Source organism: Camelina sativa, chromosome 7, assembly GCF_000633955.1.
Source record: "Camelina sativa cultivar DH55 chromosome 7, Cs, whole genome shotgun sequence".
NCBI classification, from domain to species: Eukaryota; Viridiplantae; Streptophyta; class Magnoliopsida; order Brassicales; family Brassicaceae; genus Camelina; species Camelina sativa.
The window spans coordinates 27,287,045-27,301,574 of NC_025691.1; the positions used below are offsets into that span (position 1 = coordinate 27,287,045).

Genomic DNA, 14,530 nt, shown 5'->3' on the forward strand with positions numbered 1-14,530 from the left:
GGTTGTCTTCAAATTCGAATCTGCCATAAACTTTTTTTGGATGTTGTTACTGCAGTTTGTGCTAGATGCTTACAGGAAAGGAGACAAACTGAAATTTGCCAACCATTCTCCTGAACCAAACTGTTACGCAAAGGTAAAAATGCGAAAAATGCAAAAGTTAACGACATGGTGTTTGCATGATGGGTCTATTCTTTTTTTTCTTCTCAAAATCTGACAAAAGGGCTATGTATCTGTTTAAGGTCATTATGGTTGCTGGAGATCACAGGGTGGGGATTTTCGCAAAGGAGAGGATAATGGCTGGAGAAGAACTGTTCTATGATTACCGGTATGAGCCAGATCGAGCTCCTGCTTGGGCCAAAAAACCTGAAGCTCCGGGTTCTAAGAAAGACGAACATGTTACTCCTTCTGTTGGTAGACCCAAGAAGCTTGCTTAGCAACAACAACAACAAAAAAAAAAAAGGAAACCCCATTTTTTTAGTCAATTCTTTTGTTACAGGCGGAAGAACACATTACTCCTCAATCATTCTACTCTCCACACGGGAAACACAATGAAAACAAATCCATACATTTTGCTGAGTCTAAAGAAATTTGTATTCGTTGGATCAAAATCTCAGTTTCAATTTCATGATACGAGACTTCAGTTTTTCTTTCTATTTTGTTTCTTACAACCAAATCTATTTTTATACTTAAGTAAAATTGTTACTGTTAGTTGGAAATCTCGTGTTCAACTATTGCGAAGTTGTCTGCAGGATCACACTCCACCATCTTCATTACCTTGTGTGGAAGATGGTTGAGTGTGATCTCAACGACTCCCTCAAGATCGGCTCAGGATACCTACCTCTACCATTGGTTTGCAAATTTCCAACCGGGATAATCAAATCAATACCTTCTGTTTGTCTACTGTTGTTATTCCAATTGTCCTCTCTCTCAAAAATCACTGCTCACTACTGAGGCTCTGATTGATTGTATTGATACTCTTCATATATATATATTAAACGGTATCGTTCTCTAAAACAAAAAAAATTGTTACTGTTTATATGTGATCTGAGCAACTTAAAATGTACAATAAAACATAAAACTAGGGGGTTACACAATACATAAGAATAAAAATAGATATACAAGAATGTTTGCAGTAACCAACCAGGATGTAAATGCATCTATTCTAATTTCTCTTTGAAGGGTCCATCTTCATGCATCAGCTTGATGACAAAATCAACCTGCGATGTACAAAGTCTCATTTTAAAGCCACGACCATCTTTGTTTACTTTACCAAATCACCATAACTTCAAAACGTACCTGATTTGATTCCCGCACTAAAAACTCGTCTATGGCTTGCTTGAAACCTTCATCGAATATGTAATGGCAACTATACGTTTTTACAGGAAGGTAGCCCCGCTGGATCTTATGCTCACCCTGCGCTCCAGCTTCTACCGTTTTCAGGTTAAGCTCTATCGCAGCTTCAATTGCCTGTGAATCCCATTACCCCATTTGTGAACTTTTTTCATCTAGATTATGGTTCCAGAGATTTTGTTAACAACAAGACCAACCTGGTAGTAGCACGCTTCAAAATGGAGACTAGGATAATAGGAATCTGGACGACATCCCCATAGCCGCCCAAACAGAGTATCTCCTCCAATAAGATTCAATGCTCCTGCAACAGGTTCCTCATTTTCTTCAGCGAGAACAAGCAATACCTTGTCTCCCAACTTTGATGCCATGTCGTGGAAGAACTCCCTTGTTAGATAAGGTGTGCCCCATCTACAAATATCCGGAAAACGTTAAGAATGTGAAAGTACAAGCAATATTAACAAAAATTGTCTCAATGATATGGACTAAACTTGTTATCAGTTGTGTTCCTGTAGAAGTCATAGAAGGAATCCCAATGCCTAGCCTGCAAAAACATTAGAAACAAAGTCATTGATTTACGCTCGATACAATTAAATTTTCAAGACACATATATGTCCTATCAATTCTAACATCTGGTGGAAGATTGAGATCCCAAAGTTGATAATCATTTATATAATAAATTGTGACATCTCGTGGCAGTCCACTTACATACCTTTATTTCATCTCCTCGCAGCCGTCTCATTTTCAAATTCTGGGTAACAATCTACTAAAGAAAAGGAGCATTAGAAGTCAGCAGCGTGCTTGAAGAACGCCACAAGGAAAGGATAAAGAAGTAAGGCTAGAGTTCTAAAGTTGTTGGGAAAGAACCAAAGAATAACCATTCCATTTACCTATCTAGTATTCACAAGGGCACGAGGACTTAAGAGAAAATGAATATATACATATATATATCTCAACCACTCGCACCATAAGGATGATATGAAAATAGGAAAAAATAAACAAACCTTTTTACGTTCCTGCCGGATATTTTTCCTTTTGCTTTGCTTCATGTCCATCAAGAACTCATCAAAACTGAAGCATTACACATTAAAAGTTAACATCATTCATATGCTATAACTTTTAAGTGGAAAAAGTTGCAAGTCAACAGATCATGACCAGACAGAACCGATTCACTAATAATTAGTAACGGAATCAAAATTTAGTTGTTCAATCGTTAGAAAATTTTAAGAAAATGTACCTAAACTGTTAGACAACAATATTCTAATTCGAAGAGAGCATCTACAAGTGAATCCTACGACTTAAGAAGTAGTGATTTCTGGTAACAATTATAATAATAAGCAAACTATACAAGCAACAACTATAACCAGTCCGGACGGTACAGTCATTGTTAAAACTATATTGGCATTGAGACTTCAATTACTTTTTATAGTCACGATTTTGCCAGTGGTACTGCATTCCAATTCTCTGTGAGAAGCCTTTCTCTTTTAATTTGTTCCACTCAGCTCCAGACGAAAATGTAATGTGCAAAGATGAAATTTGTAACTGCCAAAACGCAGATAATAAAACTAGTCTGTCAGCAGATAGCATATGTTGAAAGCAGAACCCAACGCAAGAGAACCAAGGTAAATTTCTCGTTTTGTTGTTATCTACAATACAACGCATTTCACAGTGATACCATACCTTAGCTGCCAATTCTGTCATGGCAGAAACAATGGCATCAAAAACTTGGTCTTTGCAAGGATTATCACGGATTAAAATCCTAGGGCCAGTAACTGGGGTGAAAGGGACACAACACTGAAGTTTAGGATAATATCTTCCACCAAAACTTCGGTATGCATCAGCCCAAGAGTGATCAAAAACAAATTCTCCATAGGAATGACTGTGACACATAAATACAGTACATTAGAATAACCATTGGAAAAATCCATCATGTGCTTGAGCTTGAGACATAAGAATTACTTAATACAAGACATCTAAAAAAAAACCTTTTTAGATAAAGTGGGACAACGCCTAAAATACTCCCAGATTCATCCTTAGCAACAATATGTAATGGCATCCAACCTGTTTCCTATAACAACCATCACATAAAAGAGATGCCCATAAAGAAACACACAAACATCTTCTAGGCTTTCCTTGGATCCAAAAAGAAATTGTTTTTACTAACCCGGACGGCACAACGTGTCTCTTCCAAACTAGAAAGAAACCCATGACTTAGGAATGGATTATAGCTTTCAGGTTGAGAAGAATCCAAAGCACATGCATCCCATTCAGCTGGTGGTACCTCTAATATTGAAGTAACAACCGAAAGTGAAATAACGTTTTGCCTCTGCTGAGCTTCCTAAAACTCAGAGAAACGAAATCACTGTTAGGACAAAAGTGATATGAAAAAAACATATCCTCTTTGACATCAAGAAAGAAAGAAAGAATTCAATACCTCAATGCCTGATTCAGTTAGAGTGTAATCCCTAAGTGATATATCGAATTCTCCTACTTCCGCAGGTTTATTGGATTTCCAAAACATAGCCGTAACCGTGGATGATCGTCTTGAGCTCCGAATATTTTGTTTCTTCCACAAATTTCCCTACAGAGAGATGAATTAATCTAACTGCATAGGCAGCCACTACGAAGCCCAAAAGCTAGGCCTAACATCTAAGTAAAATCCATAAGTAGAACGATTGATCTGGGAATCAAAAAATCAGAGGAAGACTCACACAGCGACGATGGAATCGACGAAGAAGAGGAGGAGAAGGTTTGCAGTAGGAGAGTACAACAGCCATGGAGAAGATGAGAGTGTGGTTACGTGACTGGTTCGTTTGACGAGAACCGGAAAATGAGTCCCGGCGGAGGCGGCGGCTCCGGCTCCGGCGATCAAGTAGAATCACAGTGCTCTCTCGCTCAGTGATGATGAATCATTGAACGCTTTCGAATTTGGGATTTGCTTAGTGACGTGTCACTTTTTGGGGTCTTCAGTAGTTTTTGTGTTGTCGATAAGGTGGGCTCAAATACTTTGATTTGATAGTTAGGCCCATTAAAGCGAGTATATATGGACCTTTAAAGCCCAAACTCTTTCTCGGAGAGAGTTATGAAAATTGTAATGTTTTACAACTAACTAGGTTTTTCGAGATATTCTAGTTTCTTGTGTGGCAAGATATTGGTTTTAGAAACAAGCTGATACATGTGTATAAACAAACACATCACTTGTTTTATTCGATTCACGGAAACAAATTACAATGATACTTGAAACAAAGAGCTAATAGTTTAGGTAGAAAATACAGATGAAGGAAACATAATAGAGTGGAACAAAAGATCAAGCCTGAACGCCAAATCGTCTTTCCCTGCGCTGGTACGAAGCCAGGGCCTCTAGAAGATTGTCCTTATTGAAATCAGGCCAAAGGACGGGCAAGAAGAAGAGCTCGGTATAAGCAAGTGGCCACTAGAAGAAGTTACTAATCCTTTGTTCTCCGCTTGTCCTAATCAATAAGTCAGGATTTGGGAAGTCAGAGCAATTTGTCAGAAGCTCTCTCTCGATCAATTTCTCGTCAACATCTTCCTCTCGGATCAACCCTTTTTCTGTCTTCTTCACAATACTCTTGCAAGCGTGGATGATATCAAATTTCCCGCTGTAATCTAATGCCATTATGAGGTGCTTATTCTTGTAACCTTTCGTAGCTTCCTCTATCTCATTGATTAATCGGATGAGAGATTCAGCGATCTTTGTTTTATTCCCGACAACCGAAACGCGAATTTCATGTCTGAAACAACAACAAGATATTGGCTATAAATTAGTTGGCCATATGTCATAAAAAAAAAAAAAAAAACTCAATCTAATTGTATTTATACCTTTGGAAATGTTTGATGTTGGACTTGAGGTAGTGTTGAAACAAAGACATTAAGCACTTAACCTCAAGCTTAAACAATAACAACAATTTTTGTTAGAGTAGATAATTTTATGAGAATGTAAGCTATACTACTAGTGTCTAAAATGTCACACCTCGTCTCTTCCCCAATTCTCTGTGGAGAAAGCAAAAGCTGAGACTGTATGAATCCCCAATTCAAAGCAGAGCTCCGCTATCTCTGTAAGCCGTTTAACTCCGGCCTCGTGGCCTTGTGATGTCAGCAATCCGGCCCGTTTTGCCCATCTCCGGTTTCCATCCAGTATTAATGACACATGTCTCGGCATCAGCTCTCTTTGTAGCTCTTTCTTTCGGACAACATGAGTTTCCTCATCACTACACAAATACAAAAGCTAAAGAGCTAAGTTATGAACTTATGATCCAACAACATATGTTATGTTGCAAGTAAGAACTTATGTTAATCCAATATTTAGTTTTTTTTTTTTTTTGTGTTGTACATTATATGAATATTTTCTATGTTGATAATATATTATTAACTAAAAAAAAATGAAATTATATTATGAATCTCTTCTCGAGAGCTTTAAAGAATATACCAATTGTATGATGCCACTCTTCAAAAATACGATTTGTTTTGTATAAAACATGTTTTAAAAGTGTTTATAAAGCTTTTTGAAACATGCGTGGATATAAATTGTTTATAAAGTTTTCGTGGATATAATTTAAAGATGCATATGAAAAAGGATTAGATCTATGTGCAAGGCAGAGCAGGTTGATTATTGAAGTGGATATAGTATTTGGCTAGAAGTAATTAAAATGCCAAAATTTTATTCCACGGTTGTAGGTTTTACGAAAAGTTTGAAAATTTGAGTTAAGAGACTAAACATTAATACCAAACTAAAACTACACGTATGGATTAGAAACACAAACTATATACCGTTTCTCCTTGTCACCATCGTCTCGAGCAGCTTTGATTTTGATGAGTCGGAGGAGTTTTGGCAAGAATACAGGGAAGCATATAAAACTTGTGATACAGAGACAAGGGATTAGAAACAGAAAGAGGAGGGATGATAGAGAAGAAAGAAGAGACAACATTGTTGTTGATCAATCAAACTATACGCAAACACAGGTCACGTATATAATTGATTCTTCCGTGTGGAGAAACATTAAATATTATATTAGTTAATCGAAGTGATGTAACCTAGGATTTATCTATCATTTTCCAGCCTTTGAGAACCAACGTGATTTTTTCTTGTGTCGCAAGACTGTATGGAGTACGAAGAAGAAGAGTCGAATGATTCGTCATCCCGGCATGAAGGCGAAGGTGTCTCGGGCGACCAAGTAGAATCATGCTTGCTCGCTGATGATTCTGATCCATGTATGGGACTTTTGGTTTTAGCTTCGCGAAGCGCATTGATTTGACAGTTTAGGCTTCATTTAAGCGGGTGAATACGGACCTTTTAAGTTTTAAAGCCCAAGCTATTTCTCGCAAAGAGTGAATTGGTTGAATGTTTCAATGGCAAAACAAATTCAGAGATTTTGTGTGGTTTTGAGATGATTGGTTTGCTGTAGAATTAATTTATAGATGAGAAACTCGAAGTTCTCCACGGAAACTTGGTGAGCTTTGGAGCTGACATTAACGTTTGTATTCCTTTTTCTTCAATAGATTTATTCTCTTCCTAATTATCAAATATTGTTTCAATATATACGGACAGAAGCTGTGAACGATGGATAGCTAACCATAAGGAAAAAACTAGGGGAATTTAGCTTTTAATTAACAGTTTCACCAAATTAAGAATCTCATAGATATTGAGATGCTTATAAACCACAAATTCATTTCAAGTTTTCAACGAAGCATCTATACTATTAAATTATACGTCCGTGTACAGTGTTTTTTTTTTTTTTTTTTTTTTTTTTTTTTTTTTTTTTTTTTTTTTTTTTTTTTTTTTTTTTTTTTTTTTTTTTTTTTTTTTTTTTTTTTTTTTTTTTTTTTTTTTTTTTTTTTTTTTTTTTTTTTTTTTTTTTTTTTTTTTTTTTTTTTTTTTTTTTTTTTTTTTTTTTTTTTTTTTTTTTTTTTTTTTTTTTTTTTTTTTTTTTTTTTTTTTTTTTTTTTTTTTTTTTTTTTTTTTTTTTTTTTTTTTTTTTTTTTTTTTTTTTTTTTTTTTTTTTTTTTTTTTTTTTTTTTTTTTTTTTTTTTTTTTTTTTTTTTTTTTTTTTTTTTTTTTTTTTTTTTTTTTTTTTTTTTTTTTTTTTTTTTTTTTTTTTTTTTTTTTTTTTTTTTTTTTTTTTTTTTTTTAACGTGAGGAGACAAAGTCTCCAAATTAATCAGGAAAAAAGAAGAAAAAAAATTACAACCGGACCGCCCAAGGACGTGTACAACCGACAACGTCAACTCCACTAAGTGAACACACTCCGGGCTAACATAAAGTGAATGAAAACCTAAAGCGAGTAGATATGGACCTTTAAAGCCAAAACTCTTTCTCGCAAAGAGTTATGAAAATATATTGTAATGTTGTTAGATCTAGGTACAAACGTTAATCGTCAGTACAATTTGTCATAAGCTCTCTCTTGATTACTGTCTCGTCTACATCTTCCTTCCGGATCAACCTTTTTTCTGATTTCTTCACAACACTCTTCCAAGCGTGCATGATATCGAAGTCGAATTTCCCGCCGTAATATATTGCCATGATGAGATGCTTGTTCTTGTAGTGTTTCGTATCTTCTTCAATCTCATTGATTACTCGATTAGAGATTCAGGGATCCTCGTTTTATTCCCAATTACAGAAACACGAATTAACTTCCTTTCTGAAAAACAAGATCTTGGTTGTAATTGAGAAGACCAAGATCCCTGAATTTATAATTGTATGAGAATGTACGCTTCTTGTGTCTAAAATGTCACACCTTGTCTGTTTACAAGAACTGAGACTGTATGAATCCCAAATTCAAAGCAGAGCTCAGCGAATAGATCATATTGGTCACAATATTCACATTTTTATTTGTAGCGCCATGAGAGAGAAAAAGAGAAGCAAATAAAAAACCATGCATATATATACACAAAAACACACATATAACATGTAGGTATTTAATTAAGAGTCTCTTACCCACACGAACAGAAGCTTATCTTCTAGATCTTTAAGAATAATGTTTAGAATTATATCAACATTTTTCCTATCAGTCAAAATTATGAAGAGTCAGATCAACGTAACTCTGCGTTAAAAGAATTGACATTACTTAATCTTTGACTAACTCGCAAGCAGAGGACCAAATCTCGACTTGAAATCTCTCAAGACAAAACTTCATAAACTCTTCAACAAATGGCCTCTTATACACTAAACAAGAAAGAAACAATCCCAATCAAGCTAATTATATTTAAACCAATAAAAAAAAGGATATTAATATCGAAAATAAATGTTACGTACCAAGATTTGGTCCACATGAAGCATCAGGAGAACGGTTCTTGGGAGCTTTGTGCAAAACTTGTTTATGCACACGGTGTAGAAGTAGACCATTCAGACTTAAGACCAAGAGTTTCTTTTCCTCCTTGTTTGGCGGTGCTAAACTAAGTTTATCAAGAATCAAACTAAGTTCTGTCTCTTCTGGATCTTGGTCACATGAGTAGTCATCATCGTATTCATCGCTGCCGTCGTAGGATGCAATAATGGTGGTACTCTTCTTATTATTCTTTTCTTCCGCCATTGCTGTGCTTCAGATAGTCGAGACTCATATGGTGGTGCATATATAGTAGAGGACTTAGTTAATTTAAGGTGGTGGGTGGGCGATTTAGCTTCACGAGATCAAAATTAAAGCCATTTATTTGGCGTTATTCTTCATGCGGCTCTTTGGATACTGTCGACAAATCTTTTTGGTACTTATCACTAATTTTCGTGGTAGTGACATTTAGGGTTCTTTTTCTTCGAAAAGCTATCTGACTTTAAACTACCAATCGGAGAATTTCACCTGTCACACATGGGTAAAAATAAAATAATGTCGGTACATCCTTCCATCCCTTTAAAGTTTTTTTCTTTCTTGGTTGACCAAAAATTACTTGGGTACTTAAAAATCACTACCTCGATTCTAACTAAATAAGTTAAAGTCAAACTAGAGATATGTGTCTTTCCTATAATTCGAGTCATTTTGAGATATTTTAAATGTTTAAATATTTTAAGAAAATAATAATAATTTGAGTTCTCCAAAGTGCCAATATATCCTATTAGTGATACTTTAAATTGGTCATTCTAGAAATTGTTAGGAGAAAATGAAATTGTTATATCTGCAGTGTATCGACTATCGAGGGCATAAAACAAATTCTAATGGTAAACTATGGTGGACGTATATACCATCAACAAGAAAGTGAATTATATGTCATCTTTATCAAGAAAATGAGTAAAGGACATATCATACAAACTGACAGACAAAGGGCAAGTATTCAGACATTTGATACACACTAGGTTTTTTCCTTAAAAAAAACTAAACAAATTAAATGATCATATTACATTCGTAAAGAATGTGCGTCAATCGTCATGCCATAATTAATTATCATGTGGTTCTGATCAGGAACCGTATTTTGAAAAGTCATTGTTGAATTTTTGGTGTGATTTTTCAAGATATGAGAAACATATATAGAAGAAACTCTTGAGTTTTATTCAATAGCCCAACAACCACGTAAAGTTAACCTATTTTTTTTAGTCTAATTAGTATGAATATAGTTAAATAAACCAATAAAGAAGGCTTTTTAAAAGAAGAAGACTAGGCCAAAGTCTCGTTTTGCCCTTTGTGTGGTTGTCGTCTCTTTTGAACACTTTCGTTTCTTCTTTTGCTTTGACCACTCCAAAGACAAATAAAAAAACAAACAAAATCAGTGTTTCCTCGTCAGTCCACTCTCTCGTAATCACACATACACACACACACACTCATACGAAAGCCAATTGTATTGTTCCACACACAAATTTTGGAGACGACGACAATGGAGAATGGCTCAGTATTGACGACTCAGATCATTGACGGACCAACCAATCCTATGGTCACACCTTTACTCAATGATCTTTACCAATTCACCATGGCTTATGCTTATTGGAAAGCTGGCAAACACAACGAACGATCCGTGTAAACACCACCCACAATTCTCATTTCCTCTGTTTTTTTTTTTTTTTTAAATGGTTTTGTGTTATTTTGAAATTGATTCTGTTTTTTTTTTTTTTGTTGTATGCTTATTATAGCTTCGATCTGTATTTTCGTAAGAACCCATTTGGTGGTGAGTATACTGTGTTTGCTGGATTAGACGAGTGTATTAAGTTCCTTGCCAATTTCAAATTGAGTGATGAAGAGATCGATTACGTTCGTGAGTCTTTACCTGGATCTGAGGTAATCAAGAAAGATTGTTGTGTACTTTTTAAATCGATTAAAGTTTGTATTTTTCAATCTGGGTTTGATGTTTTTGATTCAAATCAGGAAGCTTTTTGTGATTATCTTAGAGGACTTGATTGTTCTGATGTTGAAGTCTATGCAATTCCAGAAGGGTCTGTTGTTTTTCCTAAAGTACCTCTCATGAGAGTTGAAGGACCTGTTGGTGTGAGTAATAATAACACACTCTCTCTAACTTTCTCTTTTTATGTGAAGGTGGTTTAAGCAATAGTTTGTTCTTGAGTGGATGATTCAGTTTATTTGTTATGAATCCATATAGGTTGTTCAATTGTTGGAAACTCCATTCCTCAATCTTGTCAATTTTGCATCTTTGGTAGCTACAAACGCAGCTAGGCACCGGTTTGTTGCCGGAAAATCTAAGAGTCTACTCGAGTTTGGTGCTCGAAGGGCTCAGGTTTTTTTATTAATTCTTCTCTTGTTTTTGTGTCTAAACTAGATTTAGATCTTCCTATGTGTCTCTGATGATCTTAGTTTGGTATCTTAGGGACCAGATGGCGCAATAAGTGCATCCAAATATTGCTATCTTGGAGGTTTTGATGCAACAAGGCAAGTCTTGCTTTATGTTGTTTGTTGTGGAAGTAGTTGAAAGGGAATGTAGAAATGATATGTTTTTGTGTTGTTGGGTAAAATTGCCAATGGCAGTAATGTAGCAGCTGGAAAACTTTTTGGGATACCTCTACGTGGAACACACTCCCATGCTTTTGTTAGCTCATTCATGGTCAGTTTACCTAAGCCAAAAGTTTTAATTTTTTTATATGGAGGTTATACTATTTAAGCAGTATATTGTTAAGCTCATTACAATACATACTTGAGTTAGCTAATAGAGGCGATAACACAAAGTTTCTGGNGTGGTTTAAGCAATAGTTTGTTCTTGAGTGGATGATTCAGTTTATTTGTTATGAATCCATATAGGTTGTTCAATTGTTGGAAACTCCATTCCTCAATCTTGTCAATTTTGCATCTTTGGTAGCTACAAACGCAGCTAGGCACCGGTTTGTTGCTGGAAAATCTAAGAGTCTACTCGAGTTTGGTGCTCGAAGGGCTCAGGTTTTTTTATTAATTCTTCTCTTGTTTTTGTGTCTAAACTAGATTTAGATCTTCCTATGTGTCTCTGATGATCTTAGTTTGGTATCTTAGGGACCAGATGGCGCAATAAGTGCATCCAAATATTGCTATCTTGGAGGTTTTGATGCAACAAGGCAAGTCTTGCTTTATGTTGTTTGTTGTGGAAGTAGTTGAAAGGGAATGTAGAAATGATATGTTTTTGTGTTGTTGGGTAAAATTGCCAATGGCAGTAATGTAGCAGCTGGAAAACTTTTTGGGATACCTCTACGTGGAACACACTCCCATGCTTTTGTTAGCTCATTCATGGTCAGTTTACCTAAGCCAAAAGTTTTAATTTTTTTATATGGAGGTTATACTATTTAAGCAGTATATTGTTAAGCTCATTACAATACATACTTGAGTTAGCTAATAGAGGCGATAACACAAAGTTTCTGGGAATAAGATGTTCTCGTCAATTGCTTTATGTTAGAAGTTTATCAGCAATTGCTTTGATTATAAGTTAGAATCCTCCTTCCTATCAATATCACAAAAGCCATTTCGATTTAACTTTGCAGAGCACTGATGAGATTGTTGACAAAGTACTTCATAGTGCTGATGGGAAAATCACATGTGAGGATTTTGTCAGTCATGTTCAGACATGGTTAAAAAAGATTCAGGTTTGCTATTGCAATCTAGATTTTGCTCTTCCTCTGCCTGTTTTGTAGTCTCCGGACCAGTTTTCTTATGTTTTTGTTTCCTTGTGGATGACAGTATTCACCATCTTTAAGTAACATTTTCTCTGAGACAAATCAAAGCGAGCTAGTAGCTTTCATCTCATATGCGCTGGCATTCCCCAAAACTTTTCTTGCCCTTGTAGATACATACGATGTAAGCATCAAACACCATAGTAGATAGCTCATTTGAGCTTAAGATTTTTAATAAACTGTTGTATTAGTGTTTTGCCGACTGCTTTTATAGGTGATGAAGAGTGGAATCCCTAACTTCTGTGCAGTTGCTTTAGCACTCAATGACTTTGGGTATGTAAGAATCTCTTAACTTGATCGTTTGGCTTGCTTCTTAAGGATTTAGTGACTTTTCGGATCATAGGGAATCTGAGATGCAAGTGGTGTTTGTTGTGCTGTGCAGATATAAAGCATTAGGTATCAGATTGGATTCAGGTGACTTAGCATATCTATCTACAGAGGCCAGGAAATTCTTCTGCACGGTAGAGAGAGAACTAAAAGTGCCCGATTTTGGGAAGATGGTTGTCACTGCTAGTAATGATCTAAATGAAGAGACGATCGACGCTTTAAATAAACAGGTGACTCTCTAACCATATTCTCAAGGGCTCCATAAGATTGTTTTTTAAAGCATGTGTTTTTAAATCTCCGTAGGGACATGAGGTAGATGCTTTTGGTATTGGCACCTACTTAGTCACTTGCTATTCTCAAGCGGCCTTAGGTTGTGTTTTCAAACTTGTGGAGATAAACAATCAGCCTCGGATCAAACTTTCTGAAGATGTTACAAAGGTTAAAACTCCCTCTCTCTGTCTCTCTCACTGGTTTCTGATCATTTATTGTTACATTTGCACTTGATTTGATAGTCATTCTGATTTGTTCAGGTATCGATACCATGTAAAAAGCGAAGTTACAGATTATACGGGAAAGAAGGTTACCCTCTGGTGGATATAATGACTGGAGAGAACGAACCACCTCCACTGGTAAAAGATATATAACTCTTTCAAAGATATTAGTCTTTTTACCTTATTGTATTTTACATGATACTGTACCTTTCTTGATTTTTAAAGGTTGGTGAGCGTTTACTGTGTCGTCATCCATTCAATGAATCCAAAAGAGCATATGTAGTGCCACAACGTGTCGAAGAGCTCCTCAAATGCTATTGGCGTGGAAGTGCAGGTAAAGTTTTTTTCAGTACTGTAAATTTATATTGACATTGCGTATTAGCTAAATAATTGCTTCTCTCGGCCAATGAAGATGGAGCAAGAGAAGAGTTACCGTCATTGGAAGAGATAAGAGACCGTTGCATCAAACAGCTGGCAAACATGCGACCTGATCATATGAGGAGACTAAATCCAACTCCTTATAAGGTTTGATGTTCTCCTACAAACTGTTTGAAAAACAATTTTTTTCGGTTTTCTCTTTTCTGAGAAATCTGTGTTAACAAACTTGTTCTCGGGTTACAGGTTAGTGTCAGTGCGAAGTTGTACGATTTCATCCACTTCCTATGGCTCAACGAAGCGCCAGTTGGTGAATTGCAGTGACAGAACAAACAAAAAGAAGACTCTGGTATTGGTTGGAGTAATGTATATAGATTTATATACCACAGCATCAACAGCATCACAAACTTGCATTAAGAGCTTTGCACTTAGTTTCTCTTCTTACCACATTTTGATGGTTTCTCATATTTTATTGCCGTAGTAAGAGTTTCATCTTCATACTGAAGAAACAAACTCTCTGCGTTCATTGGAACTCTGTTTTCAACTGATTCGATTTGATTTATTTTACCACTGTAAACATAATGGAAACAGTGAAAAGTTTACTCAAGTGAATGATTTGGATAAGATCTATGTTGTACTTTTCTGTTACACATAGAGTGTAGTGTTTGATTAAACTTGTTCAGATTGGTTCCGTGGATCAGGTTTAGTTTTCGCAATAAGGCATTGTTGTTCAGAGTTCATGTGAGCGCTTACTATTGTCACTGCACTGGTAAGCTGTTAATCTAGTTTTTTCTTTAGTAGAGATTCGATGACCATAGCAGTAAAAAACTGTTTGTTATTCGAAGTCAAGAGTTATAGGTGTGAAGATTATTTTAACATGCTCTGATCTCAAAATCATCTCGGCGAATCA

General features: G+C 35.5%; 4 protein-coding genes and 1 pseudogene across 4 annotated transcripts in view; 2 read left to right on the plus strand and 3 right to left on the minus strand.

Moving 5' to 3' along the window:
- The window catches only part of LOC104704984 (histone-lysine N-methyltransferase CLF-like), a 7,007-nt gene extending 6,356 nt beyond the window's left edge, over positions 1 to 651 (plus strand). Inside the window, exons 17-18 of the mRNA XM_019227159.1 lie at positions 56 to 133; positions 240 to 651. Of these exons, the coding sequence (XP_019082704.1) occupies positions 56 to 133; positions 240 to 434 (273 nt within the window). The 3' untranslated portion in view covers positions 435 to 651. The remainder of the gene's footprint in view (positions 1 to 55; positions 134 to 239) is intronic.
- On the minus strand, positions 986 to 4,301 carry LOC104702870. Its single transcript, XM_010418791.1, has 12 exons — positions 4,059 to 4,301; positions 3,782 to 3,928; positions 3,512 to 3,685; positions 3,333 to 3,415; positions 3,028 to 3,226; positions 2,768 to 2,889; positions 2,352 to 2,418; positions 2,060 to 2,110; positions 1,839 to 1,891; positions 1,548 to 1,758; positions 1,297 to 1,467; positions 986 to 1,217 (listed from the first exon to the last, which is right to left on the minus strand). The coding sequence occupies exons 1-12, from the start codon at positions 4,122 to 4,124 to the stop codon at positions 1,158 to 1,160; spliced, it is 1,404 nt and encodes a 467-aa protein (XP_010417093.1). The 5' UTR covers positions 4,125 to 4,301; the 3' UTR covers positions 986 to 1,157.
- Positions 4,655 to 6,293, minus strand: LOC104704985 (annotated as a pseudogene).
- Positions 8,285 to 8,894, minus strand: LOC104704986. Its single transcript, XM_010420980.1, has 3 exons — positions 8,618 to 8,894; positions 8,446 to 8,527; positions 8,285 to 8,366 (listed from the first exon to the last, which is right to left on the minus strand). The coding sequence occupies exons 1-3, from the start codon at positions 8,892 to 8,894 to the stop codon at positions 8,285 to 8,287; spliced, it is 441 nt and encodes a 146-aa protein (XP_010419282.1).
- LOC104702871 (nicotinate phosphoribosyltransferase 2-like) lies at positions 9,993 to 14,244 on the plus strand. The gene is made up of 15 exons (XM_010418792.2): positions 9,993 to 10,301; positions 10,415 to 10,559; positions 10,647 to 10,766; positions 10,879 to 11,013; positions 11,104 to 11,165; positions 11,262 to 11,337; positions 12,239 to 12,340; positions 12,435 to 12,551; positions 12,642 to 12,700; positions 12,810 to 12,984; positions 13,058 to 13,192; positions 13,285 to 13,383; positions 13,471 to 13,579; positions 13,658 to 13,770; positions 13,867 to 14,244. Exons 1-15 carry the CDS (start codon positions 10,162 to 10,164, stop codon positions 13,942 to 13,944), a joined length of 1,665 nt encoding a protein of 554 aa, XP_010417094.1. The 5' UTR covers positions 9,993 to 10,161; the 3' UTR covers positions 13,945 to 14,244.

Excerpts from the sequence above, each read along its gene's own strand:
- LOC104702870 (XM_010418791.1), bottom strand. The coding sequence starts at position 4,124 with ATGGCTGTTGTACTCTCCTACTGCAAACCTTCTCCTCCTCTTCTTCGT. Across the intron at positions 3,416-3,511 it reads AGACACGTTGTGCCGTCCGG|GAAACAGGTTGGATGCCATT; the intron begins GTTAGTAAAAAC and ends TGGTTGTTATAG. Across the intron at positions 1,892-2,059 it reads TGCGAGGAGATGAAATAAAG|GCTAGGCATTGGGATTCCTT; the intron begins GTATGTAAGTGG and ends ATGTTTTTGCAG.
- LOC104704986 (XM_010420980.1), bottom strand. The coding sequence starts at position 8,894 with ATGGCGGAAGAAAAGAATAATAAGAAGAGTACCACCATTATTGCATCC. Across the intron at positions 8,528-8,617 it reads TTCATGTGGACCAAATCTTG|TGTATAAGAGGCCATTTGTT; the intron begins GTACGTAACATT and ends TTTCTTGTTTAG. Across the intron at positions 8,367-8,445 it reads ATTTGGTCCTCTGCTTGCGA|GAAAAATGTTGATATAATTC; the intron begins GTTAGTCAAAGA and ends TTTGACTGATAG.
- LOC104702871 (XM_010418792.2), top strand. The coding sequence starts at position 10,162 with ATGGAGAATGGCTCAGTATTGACGACTCAGATCATTGACGGACCAACC. Across the intron at positions 11,338-12,238 it reads CTTTTGTTAGCTCATTCATG|AGCACTGATGAGATTGTTGA; the intron begins GTCAGTTTACCT and ends TTAACTTTGCAG. Across the intron at positions 13,771-13,866 it reads TAAATCCAACTCCTTATAAG|GTTAGTGTCAGTGCGAAGTT; the intron begins GTTTGATGTTCT and ends CTCGGGTTACAG.